This window comes from Pinus tabuliformis, chromosome 6 (assembly GCF_031772625.1).
Source record: "Pinus tabuliformis cultivar Carrire ecotype Pingquan chromosome 6, CPIR1, whole genome shotgun sequence".
NCBI classification, from domain to species: domain Eukaryota; kingdom Viridiplantae; phylum Streptophyta; class Pinopsida; order Pinales; family Pinaceae; genus Pinus; species Pinus tabuliformis.
In genome coordinates this window covers 851,754,231-851,771,019 of record NC_142292.1, presented here as the reverse complement: position 1 = coordinate 851,771,019, position 16,789 = coordinate 851,754,231, and the positions used below count along the sequence as shown (strand labels likewise).

Sequence of the window (16,789 nt, the reverse complement as noted above, 5' to 3'; positions counted from 1 at the left end):
AGACAGATGAATTCATTGTTCAAAGGGAGCAGCAAGACAATTTTTCTAGGGGCTACACAAATCTTAAGCCAGGCAGATTGAATTGCTTAGGGAAGTTTGATTTTTCAATGTAGGTTGTCAGAAAAATTTGGCTTGCCAGTTGAGTGATTCCAGCAAGCAGAGGGAGCAGCAACAGCTCAGATTTTCGATGAGCAGATTCCTTGTTTGGGCGCAGAGGGCAGCAGTTTGCAGAAGCAGAATCAACGTCGGGTGGAAGGGAAATAGCAAACACTGAGGGAAATTTCCCTCAGGGGATTTCGAGTTTTAGAAATCCAATTTTCCAGTTGTAGAATGGTAGTAACTATGAGCAGATTTTTTCACTCCAGACCCGTCCATGTAGCAGATCTAGCAGCCGAAGAGAGGGGAAGAGGGAGATTTTCGAGGCGATTTAGAGATGGCCATAGCAGGGCTTAGAGAACAAGATAGATTGGAGGGAGGCTCCAACTATGTGATCTGGAAGGCTAGGATGTCCTTCCTTCTAAATGAATTTAGCCTGAAAGCCTATGTGGACAATGTCATAGTAGTACCCTAGGATGCAGATCACCTGAAGGAGTACAGAAAGGAAATGGGGATGGCAAAGCGGATGATCTTGGATGAAGCCCGAGGTCATATAGTCTCACATGCATCTAGCAAGAACACTGCCAAGGAAATGTGGGATGCTCTCTCCCAGGTATATCAGAGTTCTTCCGAGCAGCTGAAGATGTTTCTCCAGGAGAAGCTGAGAAGCATCAGCGTGCAAAAGGGTGAAGGCATATATCCCTTCCTCATCAGGATTCAAGAGGTCCGTGATCAGCTTTCCATAGTTGGAGAGACACCTCAACTAACAAAGCTTGAATGGTTGGCACTGAATAGTGTCTCAAAAGAGTGGCAAGTGTTTGTCCAAAGGATCTTGGGCAGAGACAGATTTCCTGGATGGAGCAAGATGTGGTCCGACCAACAACAAGAGGAATTGAGGAGGTCTCTAGTAAAGAGCACCATTAGTGGAAGCAGCAGCAAGGTCATGAAGGGTGAGAAGGAAGAGGAGAATCTGGCCCTAGCATCAAAGGGTCTCAATCGGGGACAGGGGGAGAAGAAGATGAAGAAGGACCTATCTAAGGTCAAGTGCTTCAGAGGTGGTGATTTCGGTAACTACAGTACCTGGGGTCCTCTCAGGAAGAATGACAAGCAAGAGAAGCAGTGCCAGGCAGCAGCGTCCGCAGAGATAGATAAATTGTCCTCCAAGCTGGAGGAAGATTTCGCAATGATAGCAATTATACCTCTAGGAGTGAGGTAGGGCGATATGGACTTATAGTCCTAGAGCAGCGCAGAGGTTGGGCAAGGTCCATTGAGGTGTCCTTCTCATGGATCATTACCTTGCTACAAGGGCCCACAATATTCAGTAGCAGGATGGATTAGTTTCTGTGACACAGTCAGATTCCAAAGTGACAGTTGCAGACTAGTGGCAATCAGGTGCTGAGTAGCACAAAGCGGTGTTGACAACAGAGCAAGAGGCCCAGTAGCAGAGTCAGCGACAGCACAGATCCTTTAGTGGACAGTGCAGAAAGCTAGTAGCAGTCAGATGCTATGGAGACGAATGCAGCACAGAGACACATTTGATTGAGTATTTCGAGTGCTTCTCAATTGAAATAGTTGCATTAGCAGCAACAACATATGAGACGGAGTTGCGATGCATATGCAGGGTTGGCAACAGTATAGCAATGTCAACAGCAGCACAGATGCATTATCAACTTTGCGCAATGGTTGGTGGGCAGTGGCAGGCAGGCATAGTGTCCAGACATCAGCAACATGATAGAGGGCGATACAAAGACAAGGTGTTGTAGCAGTAATGCAACACTAGAACACTTTCCTCGCTAAGAGGGAGTGTTAGATTTTGTAGCATCGGAGGTGTTCTAGTTTCGAAACTTTTGTGGAGAGGCTAAAACACAGCAATTCTCCATAACCCAAAAATCATCTCTAGGAATTCCACCTAGAAGTGTCTCAATTAGATTATTAGCCTATTGTTAAATGCTTCCTAAGTCTAAACTTAGGAAAACTAGTTAATTAATCATAATTAATTGAGATAAGGTGTGAATAATTTAGAAACTCACACGAATTAACAGGGAAATAATCTTAGGCATCGATTAAGGTTTAATCTTGGTCGTGTGAAAATTTCTGAATCAAACAAGTCAGAAATCCTACTGCAGTAAACTGATTTGCATTACCTACTTATGTTCTTCATTTAACAAGTTATTTTCAAAAATATTCGGAAAATATTAATGTAAATACATTGCAGCCTACAACGATATACAGATCAAGTACTGAAAAATAAATGAGACACCCATGCAAAGGACACACTTATTTTTGGACTAAACGTCCCCGGAAAAAACCCAATGCGGGAAAACTAGTGCAGCAGCTCTAAGGGTTTTCTATTATTAAGAAGAAGTTCTGAATGCAAATGTTGGTTACCCTCCCGGCAAACTAGTGACAGAGAAATACAATGGCGGAGAACCTGAGTGAGTTTTACCTCACTTCACCCGGTAGAATCCGGCAGCAAAGCTCACTGAGCCTGTCTACAACTTCGTTGCCCCTTCACAGTAACTATGTGGGCCTACGTGGAGCTCTCTGAGGCTCTACGTCAGCTCTGTGTCATCACTTCTGCCCACTGCGTCAGCTTTCCCGACTATTCTAGTTGTTTCCGGCAACTCCCCGGCTTTCTGCGTGGAAGTCAGTTCTTCCTTTGTGCTAGCCCTCCTGGCTCTGCGTCAAGGCTACGTGGGCCCAGACTAAGCCAACCTCAGCAATCGCGGCTACTGCGCTACCTCCACAAGATTCTCTCTGCCTCTTTGTCTATATTCTTGAACTATCACTGCCCCTCAGCTACAAGATCTCCCCAATCAATTTCCCTCCCGAGAACTTCTCACCTCAAAAAATTGATTTCCTTAATCTCTCTCTGTGTCCTCTCCAACTGACCCCAAGCCTTCCTTTATACTTTTCTTGTTGAGAAATCAATGACCAAGATTAAGTATCTAATCAAAGACTAAGATTAAATTAGACTTGATCCTCATCTCTTAGAAGCTTCTCACCCATATTTTCATTAATACCCATTAATATTTTAATTTTCCTAAGTTTAGACTTAGGAACCCCATTAAAAATATTAATTATTTTAATAAAATACAATCCGGGTGGAATTTCACCAAATGATTTCTGGGTCTTGGAGATCTCATGTGTTCTAGCCCCTCCACAAAATTCAAATCTAGAGCACATTCGATGCTACCCAAAATCAACACTCCCTCTTAGCGAGGAATGTGATCTAGCGATACTTCCCAGCAAAAGTATCACACTGATCCACGACATCAGTCCTCTGAACTGTTGAAGCTCAACCTGCTGCCCCTCATCCACTGCACTGCTGCAACCTGCACTGTTGCCCATGACAGTGCCACTGTCACTGTTGCATCTGTACTGCAACCCCCTCTCAATATGTTACATCATGCTGCCCATAGCACTACCACTGCTAACTGTTGCACTGCAACTCAGTCGTTGAAAAGTAAGCAACTAAAAGTCTCACCCAAAAGTTAACATGTTGGTCAGTTTGGATGCCCCATGATGCTGAAACTACCTCTGTTGCTAATTTGTGTTGACCCTCTGATGCTACTGTGTTGTTGTTGTATCTGCTTTTTGCCTCCCTCGCTGTTGCAACACTCCACTACGCTGCTTCAGACTTTGGCACTCTAGCTCTGCCACTGTCGCTCCATCATCCCTCGCACCAAATGACCCCCATCATTCTGCTACTGTCATTAAGGGCTCCCGTAGTCGTATGTGATCCAAGAGTTTGGGCACCTCAAGGATCCTGCACCTCTACTGTAGTCCTCCCGACTGCAGCTCACTATCGCCCCACCTCTTCTCTAGAGGTGCATGAGCACTCATGGCGCACTCATCATCATCGCCCTCTTTGTCAGCATCGGCTGGAGCAACCTTTGAGTCGGACTTCTCTTCTTTGCCCTTCTTCCGAGGGCACTACGTGGCAAAATGTCCCATTTCTCCACATCTAAAGCATCTGACTTTGGATATGTCTTTCTTTTTCGTCTTCTACTGCCCTTGTTGTCTCGTTGATGCAAGAGTCGTATCCTCCTCTTTCTCCTTCTTGGCTTTGATCCCTTTGCCACTGCTTCCTGCCTTGGTCAACTGATCTCTTCCTGTCGAAGAGCTGCCGACATCTCCTCCCAACTAGGGAGAGAAGCCCTACCCAAGATGCTCTGGACAAAGGTTTCCCAGTCTTCAGTGACTGCATTCAGGGCAGTCCTGACCATGAATTCAGGATTTAGTGTAGACCCTATGGAAGTTAGCTGGTCTCGAATCCCTTGCAACATGAGAAGGAAGGGATTGATTTCTTCTCGCTTCTACATCTGAAACTGTCTCAGCTGACTCTCAAGAAAAATCTTCCATTGAATGGAAGTTCCCTCGTACAAAGTGGTCAAGGCCTCCCACATTTCCCTTGTTGTGTCCTTCTCAGCAATATGTGGGATCATATGATCGTTGACCCCGTCCAAGATCATGCACTTAGCTTTTGCCTAAGCCTCCTTGTACTTCTTCAGAGGATCAGCATCAACCGGAATAGCAACCGTCTTCAAGGCATAATCCTTGATGCGATTTTTGTCCAAAACTGCCAGGATCCTAGCCTTTCAGATGAGAAAGTTGGATGCTCCATCAAACCTGTCCTGATCCCTTAGTCCATTGACTGCCATCTCTGCTCAAATGAATGTCAAACTGGTTCTCTTCTCCCTCTTTCGTTGCTGCCCTAGCAAAACTCGGATCTGGATTTCTTTGGCGCTAGAAACCTCTAAAGAACAACCTCCTTGAGTTTCAATTTCTTTCACGAAAATCCTTCTGCCAACCAATATCGAACCACCCCTTTGATCTCTCTTTGTTGCTGCTCAACACTAGATCTAGATTTCTTGGACAAAAATATTTTGAGGAACTGATTCCCTCTACTTTGCTTCTGCCCCACTAGGTATTGTTCTGCACCAACAAAATCAACACCCCACCAGCAACTCCACATGAAACCTGTGTTGCACCTCTAAACCCGGCAACTGGAAAAAACGAGACTCAACGAGCCCTCTGCAGCAACAACGTCACCCAATCAGGCTGACGCAAGCTCTGCGTGAGCCTCCCTTGGTGATTGCGTCACCCCTCCTTTGCTCTCTCAGCCAGAAACTACATTGTCTCTCAGGACAATTGTCTTCAACACAGATTTTCCTTTGTCCTTTCGCCGATGGCTTCTGTCCTCCTTGATCTGCAATCACTCTGATACCATGTGAAAATTTCTAAATTGAACAAGTCAGAAATCCTACTGCAGTAAACTGATTGCATTACCTACTTGTGTTATTCATTTAACAAATCATTTTCAGAAATATTCAGAAAATATTAATGTAAGTACACTACAGCCTAAACCAACATACTGTGAAAATTTCTAAATCTTTACAAATAGAAATCCTACTGCATTCACTGGTTTAGCATCTCCTACTTGTTATTTCATTCAACAAGTTATTTAATTTATAAACAGTGATGAAAAACACAACTGCAAACTACACTGACATACAGATCATAAACTGAAACAACATATGAGACAAACACACAAGGGACACCGTTATTTTCGGAAAACACGTCCCCGAAAAAACCCAATGCAGGAAAATCGATGCAGCAAATAGAGTGTTTGTATTATTAAGCAAGCAGAATCTTAGTACAACAGGTTGCCTCTCACACCGGCTAACCTTTTAGAGAAATCTCGGTAGCAAGAAATACATACAAGGGTTTACCTCGTTCTCCAAGTCACAACTGATCCACTTAGTGGCTTGACTCCGGCAAACACTGCGAAATCCCAGCGCAATCACTGCTTGGGCCAACGTCTTGCCTCTAGGAGACTACGTCACCCCTTCTACTAGATCGATTTGTTGGAGGAAGATCGTTGTTCAGCTCTCCCAGCTCAGAAACTCGCTTCTCCAGCAAAATCTCGAACTTTTAACGAATATCTTGCACTGCCACTGCAAGAGACCCTCTTCGCCTGCGTGAGCCCCTTCTTGGGCTGCGTAGGCCTCTGCGTTGCCTCTCTGATGCTACTACTGCCTCTCTACCCGGTACTCTTTGGCTCGGATATCCTTTCCGATCCAAATCTTTGCTTTTGCCCCTCACTGCAACTCAGATCACTGGTTCGATCTTCTCAGCAAACCACGCCCCAGAAAAATTGAACTGATTTGATCAACTTGGTGTATCTCCAACTAACCCTCAAGCCTCCTCTTATACTTTTCCTATTGATGAATCAAAGGCCGAGATTAAGTCCCTAATCAATGGCTAAGATTAAAACATACTTGATCCTTGCCTCTTAGAAGCTTCTCACCCATATTTTTATTAATACCCATTAATATTTTTATTTTCCTAAGTTTAGAATTAGGAACCCCATTAAAAATATTAATTATTTTAATAACTCACAATCTAGGTGGAATTTCTACAAACGATTTCTGGGTCTTGGAGATCTCATGTATTCTAGCCCCTCCACAAACTTTTAGAGCTAGATCACATCCGATGCTACCCAAAATCAACACTCCCTCTTAGCGAGGAATGTGCTTTAGCAATACTTCCCAATAGAAGCATCACACTGATCCATGGCATCGGTCCTCTATGTTGTTGACGCTTGGCCTGCTACCCTTCATCCACTACACTGCTACAACCTGTACTGCTGCCCATGACACTGCCACTGCCACTACTGCATTTATACTACAGCTCCCTCTCAATATGTTGCATCATGTTGCCCATAGCAATGCCACTGCTAACAGATGCACTGCAACTCAGTTGCTAAGAAGTACGCAACTGAAAAGCCACCCAACGCTGACATACTGATTAGTCTGGATACCCCGTGACGCTGAAGCTACCTCTACTGCTAATCTGTGCCAACCCTCTAATGCTACTACGTTGTTGTTGTATCTGCTTTGTGCCTCCCGCACTGCTCAACACTCTACTGCGTTGCTTCAGACTTTGGAAGTCTAGCTCTGCCACTATCACTCCATCATTGTCCTCCTTGTCAGCTTTTGCTAAAGCAGCCTTTCAGTCAGACTTCTCTTCCTTGCCCTTCTTCCGAGGGCACTGAGTGGCGAAATGTTCCAGTTCCCCAAATCTGAAGCATCTGACCTTGGTTATGTCTTTCTTTTTCCTCTTTTGCTGCCCTGGTTGTCCTGCTGATGCTAAAGCTGCATCCTCCTCTTCCTCCTTCTTGACTCAGACTCCTTTACCGCTACTTCCTACCTTGGTTAACCACCTGATCTCTTCCTGTCGAAAAGCTGCCCACATCTCCTCCCAACAGGGGAGAGAATCCCTGCCCAAGATGCTCTGGACAAAGGTATCCCAGTCTTCAGTGACTACATTCAGGGTACTCTTGACCATGAACTCAAGATCTGGTGTAGACCCCACGGAAATCAGCTAGTCTCGAATCCCTTGCAACTTGAGAAGGGAGGGATCGATTTCTTCTTCCTTTTGCATTTAATACTGTCTTCGCTAGTTCTCAAGCAACATCTTCCGTCGAACAGAAGTTCCATCATACAAAGTGGTCAAGGCCTCCCACATCTCCCTTGTTGTTTCCTTTTCAGCAATATGTGGGACCACATGATCCTTGACCCCATCCAAGATCATGCACTTCACCTTTGCTTGAGCCTCCTCGTATTTCTTGAGAGGATCAGCATCGACCGGTACAGCCACCACTTTCAAGGCATAATCCTTGATGTGATTCTTGTCCAAGACTGTCAGGATCCTAGCCTTCCAGATGACAAAGTTGGATGCTCCATCCAATCTGTCTTGATCCCTTAGTCCATTAACTACCATCTCTGCTCAAATGAGTGTCGAACAAGTTATCTTCTCCCTCTTTCACTCATGCCCAACAAAACTCGGATCTGGATTTCTTTGGCGCTAGAAACCCTCTAAGGAACAAATTCCTTCTAGACTCCCTTTGAGTCCTGATTTCCTTCACGGAAATACTTCCGCCAAACAATGTCGAATCACTCCTCACCAATCCTCCTTTGCTGCTACTCAACAACCCAGACCTAGATTTCTTTGGCAAGAAATATGTTAAGGCAGTGACTCCCTCTACCTTGGTTCAGTCTCCTCAGACATTGTTCTGCACCAGCAGCAACAGCGTCCCACCAGCACCTCAGATCTGATCTGCACTACTCCCTCTGCCCCAGCAACTGAAGAATCTGAGCTCCTCGAGCTTTGCGCAATCACTACGTGAGCTAGATCAGCTCCTCCTGGCCATTGTTTCGCTCCTTCTTGGTCCAGAAAGATGGCGTGGCTCTACATGAGCCTGATCTGCCCCTCTGCTTCTACGCTGGCCTAGATAGCTGACGCAGCTACTGTGTGGGCTCCTCCCAGCTACTGCGTCACCCTCACCTGACTCAGAATGTTGACACGAGCACTTTGTGAGCCTCTGCGTCACCTCTTCTACACTACGAACCTCTCCCTCTACGTCTTTGGCTTTGGAACAGCATTGTCACTCGGGACAGCTACCTCTCTGCAGCAGATTTGCTGGATCTCTCAGCTAATGGCTTCAGTATCCTATGATTTGTAATGCTCTGATACCATATGAAAGATTTTGAATCTTTACAAACAAAAATCCTACTGTAATCACTGGTTTAGCATCTCCTACTTGTTATTTCATTCAACAAGTTATTTAATTTATAAACAGTGATGAAAAACACAACTGCAGATGATACTGACATACAGATCATAAACTGAAACAATATATGAGACAAACACACAAGGGACACCGTTATTTTGGACAACACGTCCCCAGAAAAACCCAATGCGAGAAAACTGGTGCAGCAGATAGAGGGTTTGTATTATTAAGCAAGCAGAATCTGAGTACAACAGGTTGCCTCTCACACCGGCTAACCTTTCAGAGAAATCTCGGCAGCAAGAAATACATACAAGGGTTTACCTCGTTCTCCAAGTCACAACTGATCCACTGAGTGGCCTGACTCCGACAAACACTGCGAAATCCCAGCGCAATCACTGCTTGGGCCAACGTCTTGCCTCTAGGAGACTACGTCACCCCTTCTGCTGGATCGATTTGTTGGAGGAAGACTATTGTTCAGCCCTCCCAGCTCAGAACCTTGCTTCTCCAACAAAATCTCGAACTTCTGACAAATATCCTACACTACCACTGCAAGAGACCCTCTTGGCCTGCGTGAGCCCCTTCCTGGGCTGCGTAGGCCTCTACGCTGCCTCTCTGATGCTATTGCTACCTCTCTGCTCAGTACTCTTTGTCTCAGAACTCCTTTCCGATCGAAATCTCTGCTTTTGCCCCTCACTGCAACTCAGATCACTAGTTCGATTTTCTCAGCAAACCATGCCCCAGAAAAATCGAACTCATTTGATCAACTTGGTGTATCTCCAACTGACCCTCAAGCCTCCTCTTATGCTTTTCCTGTTGATGAATCAACGGCCGAGATTAGGTCCCAAATCAACGGCTAAGACTAAAACAGACTTGATGCTCGCCTCTTAGAAGCTTCTCACCAATATTTTTATTAATACCCATTAATATTTTTATTTTCCTAAGTTTAGACTTAGGAACCCCATTAAAAATATTAATTATTTTAATAACTCACAATCCATGTGGAATTTCTCCAAACGATTTTTGGGTCTTGGAGATCTCATGTATTCTAGCCCCTCCACAAAATTTAGGAGCTAGAGCGCATCTGATACTACCCAAAATCAACATATACAGATCAAGTACTGAAAAACAAATGAGACACCCATGCAAAGGACACACTTATTTTTGGACTAAACGTCCCCAAGAAAACACAATGCGGAAAAACCGGTGCACCAGCTCTGAGGGTTTTCTATTATTAAGCAGAAGTTCTTAATACAAATGCTTGTTAACCTCCCAACAAACCAGTGACAGAGAAATACAACGGCGGAGAACCTGAGTGAGTTTTACCTCACTTCATCTGGTAGAATTCGGTAGCAAAATTGGTTGGCCCCAGCTACAACTTCGCTGCCCCTTCGCAGTAACTGCATGGGCTGTGTGGAGCCCTTTGAGGTTTTGCGTCAGCACTTCTGCCCACTGCATCAACTTTCCCGGTTGTTCTGGCAGTTTTCGACAGCTCCCTGGCTTTCTGCATGGAAGGTAGTGCTTCCTCTGCCCTGGCCCAGACTAGCCCAGCGTCAGCGCTCCCGACCACTGCATTGCCTCCACAAGCTTCTCTTTGCCTCTTTGTTTGTATTCCCCAACTATCACTGCCCCTCAGCTGCAAGATCTCCCCAATCGATTTCCCTCTTGAGAACTTCTCACCTCAAAAAATCGATTTCCCTCTTGAGAACTTCTCACCTCAAAAAATCGATTTCCTCAATCTCTCTCTTTGTCCTCTCCAACTGACCCCAAGCCTTCCTTTATACTTTTCCTGTTGTGAAATCAAAAACCGAGATTAAGTCTCTAATCAACCGCTAAGATAAAATTAGACTTGATCCTCGTCTCTTAGAAGCTTCTCACCCATATTTTCATTAATACCCAAGGTTTTCACCAATCTTCCCAAGTTGGAATTTTCCGGAGACATTTGTCCAAAAATAATTGTGTCAATTTTTTGTGTGTTCTAGAATATTTTTCAGTTTCCAAAGCTATTATTTTCTACAGTTTTATTTGTGAAGGTTGCAGTGTGACTTAATCGATATTTGTTGTAGCAAATAAATTGTTAAATAATTAACAATTAGAAGAATTAATTCCAGTTGCTGGAACAGAATTTCAAACTTGAAATTTTCACATAATAGACATTTTATCCATCACCTTGAGCCATCTAGGTGAGCTAGGGAAGCCTCCCTATGGTCAAACAACCACTAAAGATCAAACAAGGGTTGCTTAAATGACAGTGGCAACCCTCTCTCTTGTTCCAATAAGGTTTGGTCCCACCTAGCGAGGCTTTGCACTAGACCTTGTTGCAATAAGGCCAATAGGTTCTATTAATCCTTTCAAAAATTGCAATTGATACACTTTCAACATAAACCACATCTTGGGAGGGTTTTCATCCACTAAAGAAGTAAAAAAAATGTCTACTTCAGCTTATTCTGATGATATTAAGCCTTGACTACAATAAAGTATTGTACTCATTAATTTGTGTATCTCTATGTTTTCTATATAATATACGAAATTTAATTACACTTAAAAAAAAAAAAAATCTTAACTAGTATAATAGAGATAATTGGCAGCTAGGGCCAAATTCCACCTTGGGATAGCTCATATGATGGAGATGATTATTGCATTGGATTCCTCTTTTCGAGAAGTCCAAATTTGATATAAAGATCATCTCATTCGGTCAAGCAAAAGTGGAATTTGGAATTTATTCTTTCTCATGCACAAATTGTTAAGGTCGGCCTCAGCGTAATGTAGGCTCAATAAGCCCAATATGTGTCCTTTCACCCTCATCGAATTGTATAAATAGGAGTGACTTCTGTCCTCATTTGCACATCACTCACTCATCATTTCTTCTCTCCCCAAATCTAATTGGTTCATACATCTTGAAGATCAACTCTCTCTCTCTCACACGTGTGGATGGAAGGACGAATTTCTGGGTCAGATTGCAGGCCGAATTTCAGAGTTTCTGGACAGCGTTGACCAAAGCTTTATTGACCAAGTTTGACTTTGTTTTCAGGGGCAGAATTTCGATCTCTTAAGGCCGCATTTATTGGCGCATAAATCGAGGTGCTTGGGACAATTTGACCAGCATTGACTTCAGGTTGACTTCTGTTTTGACCGCATAAAATCACAGAAGATTTTCTCTCCTTTGACCAGGTTTGACCAAGCTGTTTTGGGTTGCAATTGACCTCCTCTTCAAGCCGAGTTTGACCAAGAAGGACCGAGCTGCATTGGTGAAGTGTTGTTGTTGTTTTCACCAGCATTGACTTTTTGGTTAGAGCTGAAATTGACTGCATTTGACTGTGTATTGTGCAACTGAATTTGATTTTTGTACTCTCTCTCTCTGCTGAACTATTGAATAATAATAAGAAGATTTGATCAAAGGGTTTTCCCCACATTGGGGTTTTTCCCTGGCATCCGCCAAATCTAGTGTCCTCTTGTCTTGGCTTGTTTTTTGCATATGTTTTTATGTTCTATCTGCATTTACTGTCAATGTGATTAAGTTAATGTGATTTCTACTGGATATAATTGTAATTGTCATTGGGTTGATAAAGGAACATTGAAGTAAATTGTGTTCAGCATAGAACATACCATTGTTATCTAAAATTAACAGGTTAACCCTCTAATTTCATTTAAACAACTATTTCAATTTGAAAGTACATATTTCCAACATATATTAAAAACTTCGTGACAAAGAATTCATACTTTTAAATATAGAAATGATTCTATAAGTACCTCTGAAATCTGATTGCTTAAATGTTTTCCTTTACATAAATTTTTTGGGCATTGTGAAGCCAAATCTTCAGATATAAATCCAGTGCCATCAGTATGTATTAGAAGCTCTCCATTCAAGTCATAAACCTCCATTTTATTCTCATCCTGTTCAATTGCAGAAAATATTTACATTGATCCTGTTGACTAATTTTAGGAAGAGACATACACAAAAACCGACAGACAAACACACAGAGAAGCATTGGTTCCAGTAGAAGTTTACATCAAATCAACCAGCCTAACAACTACAATCTGCAGGTAAAAGAAATTAGTTACATCAAGCTAGTGCATACCAAACATGGTATATCTGCCACACGGATAAAATTTACATCTGAGATATCACCTCCAAAGGGAATGGTTTTTGAAAGAATCAATGTAAACCTGCGAATTCAATGAACTTCAAAATTACAACCTGCAAACTACATCAACTTCAAAATTACATTACAAAATCAATTCTACCAGACTATAGGATTAGATATCAAGCACTCCATTCATAAAATGGCTCAGATGGATGATAAACTATCCAGATGTTCAAACTCACCGAGCTATGTACTTCTTCAAACTAGCAACAGTATGCAGATGCATAAACAGGCATCGTGCCTCATGGATAGATTTGTAAAACAAAATGTATGTACTTTTTTCATCTACTTCCGCAAATGATTTGGTGCAAACAAAGTAACATTTGACTGATGATGACATGGGGTTTTTCCTTCTTTCCTTGCCACCATCCTTAAATACTGCCATCCACAAAAAGTAATTTAAATAACTTTACTGGAAAAACTCTATAATATAAGAGTAAATTCACATATAAAATGCAACTTGCAGTCGCTTTCCTAACTGTTAGACTTGATTCCCTTTATGCCTTTTATTCCACTCAAAATAACAAGAAGCACTTTCCAAGCATCCAAGCATTTCTTCATGGCACTATTGATATGCTAAAAATTAGGTTATAGGCTTTAAATTAAACAAAATCAGAAGGGAACTATCATGAATCAATCAAGCAATACAATAGAGAAGTGGTGGTTGAGCGAGAGTCGGATAGATCTCTCAAGATGGAGCCTCAGCCAATATCTCAATTTCAGTCTAAGCTAGTTGGCAGTCAGGTTGACCAATAGGATAATGAGAAGTATAGCCCAGGGCAAATGGAGGCAACCACTCAGTCAGACTACGAAGAGTTCGAGCCAAGTGGGCAAAGGACTTGGTAAGGGAGATCAGAAGAGAGTTGAATCTTCTAGTATCACTTCCAACCAAAGGAAGTAGTCGCAAAGGTACACGGGGTACATGGCACTTATGACTAAAGTGATAGACTTGTAGGAGCATGGTGGAAAAGAACAGGTCTTCAGATCAGATTTCGCAGAAGAAAGCAGCGAAGTCTTCGAGTTCAGAGAGAGCAACTACAGCAGTGGAGAACATGGTAGTATTGGAGACAGATCCAGGTGGACGAGGTTCTTCCAAAGGCACCTTCCTCGCTAAGAGGGAGTGTTGAAAATGATAGCAAGAAAGGGTTCCTGTAGTGACCGTACTAAGTTAAAGAGCCATTACTGAAACTGTAAAGATTACTGAAACTGTGAAACTGTAAAGATTACTGAAAGAGTTTGAAATTGTATTAATTGATTTGATGAAGTACTTACCTGGTCTGCTACGGATGTTGTGATGAAGATGCTTCAGAACTTCTCCAGCGCTCTCGTTACCGAATGACCAAAAACCACCCAGCCAAACCGAGTATACCTAGATACTCAATCCAGTATGCTTCTCAACCGATGCATACCGTTCCCCCGTGCCCAAAAACTTCAAAACAAGCAAGGCTCAATAGTTCCGGATTATAAGCAGTATGTATAAATTTCCTCTCCTTCCTCCTGTCCCCGTCTTCCGCTTCGGCCTCTCCTTATGTACTGTTCATTAGCGGTGGTCGCTCTCTCCACCAACGAGCCCACCGCTTCCCTTCTCAGCGACACCTCCTCAAAATCCTGAGTCGTATCTTTCTTTTAAGGATATATTGACATGTGTGATTTTGCTTTGATTAAAATTTTATTTGTTTAATTAAAATGTCCTAAGTTCATACATAGGAACTTTATTTTGATTTAATTTATCCCTTTAATAATTTATTGACATACTTTATTAAAATTCTGAGATAGATAATTATATAACTTGATTTTTAAGAATTCACATAATTCTTTACATTTATTTTCTTTATAACCCTTTTACTTTATACTTTTAAACTTAATATCATTGGTAATCGCTCATTAATCATGAGGCATTAAGTAATATGTGCTGATGGGTGAATGCGACTTTTCTATTTGAAGGAGTGTCAGGATATTTAATATTTTAGGTAATTTAGAATATAGTTACTAGTGCAGTGCATGCAATACATGCATATGTAGCTATCATATGCATGCATCGTATGCATGCTAATATTCTCGTGCTCTCTATATTAATGATGGGTCACTACATACACCCCTCCTTCAGAAAACTTCGTCCCGAAGTTAGAGTTTTTTTTTTTTGTTATTGTATATCAATACTTATAATAGTGATTAGTACATTCTTGTTCGGATTGTGTATTGAGGTTAAATTCTTACTTAATGTGAGGACACTATAAAATTGGTGTTTTGAATACTTTTAGGTTTATAACTTTAATGATCATGTTTTACTTCATCAGGCTCCCCAGGCTATCACAACATCATCCTATCCTTCCTAATCTCTTCCGCTCCCATCCTATCCATCCTCTACTGGAGTATGCCATGGCGTCAGTTATACTGACCTAACCATTCATAAACTCCAAGGGTGACAGCGTTGGCTATACCGACCTGATCCCTAGTAGGCATCTGGCAGTCATCATCACACGTCTAGGGGAGCGTGACTCGCACAGTCCTCCCATGGCTCCAGGGTTCGAAGGATAAACGGTGGGCAACACCTCCACCCCTTCCAGTGGAATCAGGGTTAATACCCTATCATGGAATCTCTTTGAGCCTTAATTGCTCTGAAGTTTCTGTCATCAAGTGGTCATTTTGGTAACGGATTTTATCTGCAATCATAAACACTTGTCCATGCATTTATAACATGTGCATTAATATTTTCAAAAACACATAGCTTATGTATATTTCATACATGTCATCTAAAGTATAACATACTTTGCCATAATCTATTCATGTCATTAGCTTTCATATTAAAATATAATCATTCTTTCGTGTATTGTTTGTGCATAAAACTTATGACTTTAGATTGCTAACTGACACCTGATATTTGATCTTACGAGCACATTTCGTTATGTTTCAAACATTCATTGATCTGTATGTGTTTGCTCCAGTAACAACTAGCTGGGTTATTGTCTTACTTGGTAACAAAATGCATCATATGGATAGTCATTAGCAAAGACAAATCTCAATTCCTTCTTTTTAACAATAATGTTATTTGTTGTGCTCTTTTATATATAAATTGTTTGAAATACCTAGCTCAAAGTATGGTATGCAACACATTTGGGGAACATATTTTGTACTCAACATTTCCTTTAACAATAATACACCGAACATTGCTCTATGTTTAAATGGTAGTACTCTTTCAATACCTTAGCCCTATAGGTTGAATTTATGCTCATGGAACCTTTGCTCAGGTTGTATTCATCACTTATAAGAATTGCTAAATTAGGTCTGAATGTTGCGTATGCATCCATTCCTATTGACTGTTTCACTACCAAGGAGTTGATATCCATGCCAAGTGAACTATTGTTTCCAGATCTTTTGCCAGAGCACATTCCAGGGTCCGAACTTAAGTTCTATGCATTATACCAGTTATTTATATGCCTCTAAATGAATGAGTTAATGGTTGTTGCAATTCTGAGTTAGTTCCTCATCACATGGTGTTTAATAGTAGTGTATTCCTTGTTGAATAATTGTGAATGGTATATATAACCACTTGAGCTCAATTGTCTGGTTCTGTTATCATTTAACTGGAAATATAGTGGAAAAACTGTTCACCTACAGCTAACAGATAACAACTGATGTGCAAAAAGGGATCACTGTAACCTTCACACAAACTCAGAAATTTATCAGAAATTAAGAGAATATACAGGAGGGAATCCTACATCTTTTACTGTGGTATTGTGATAATAATATGGCTAAATTATGTATAACAGCTGGGGTAATTTTTGAGTAAGGAAGATATTATATGTGACTCTTTAGAGGTCTCATTTGAATGTTATTTGTCCACTGTATATATATATTTTCTGAAGTAAAAACTATTAAGAAAACACCTACAGAAGTTTTCATACAAACTTGAAGAAAGGTCTCATAGAAGAACTTATACAAACTCAAATATATTTCCTACCCTATGTCGAGA

The 16,789-nt window shown here is 41.7% G+C and overlaps 1 protein-coding gene across 1 annotated transcript in view; it reads right to left on the bottom strand.

The window, feature by feature from the left end:
• LOC149261567 (putative RNA-dependent RNA polymerase 5) overlaps positions 1 to 16,789 on the bottom strand; it is a 545,994-nt gene that overhangs the window by 429,657 nt on the left and 99,548 nt on the right. Inside the window, exons 7-9 of the mRNA XM_089369718.1 lie at positions 12,999 to 13,194; positions 12,751 to 12,838; positions 12,422 to 12,565 (exon numbers count right to left, since the gene is read on the bottom strand). Coding sequence (XP_089225844.1) covers positions 12,422 to 12,565; positions 12,751 to 12,838; positions 12,999 to 13,194 — 428 coding nt within the window. The remainder of the gene's footprint in view (positions 1 to 12,421; positions 12,566 to 12,750; positions 12,839 to 12,998; positions 13,195 to 16,789) is intronic.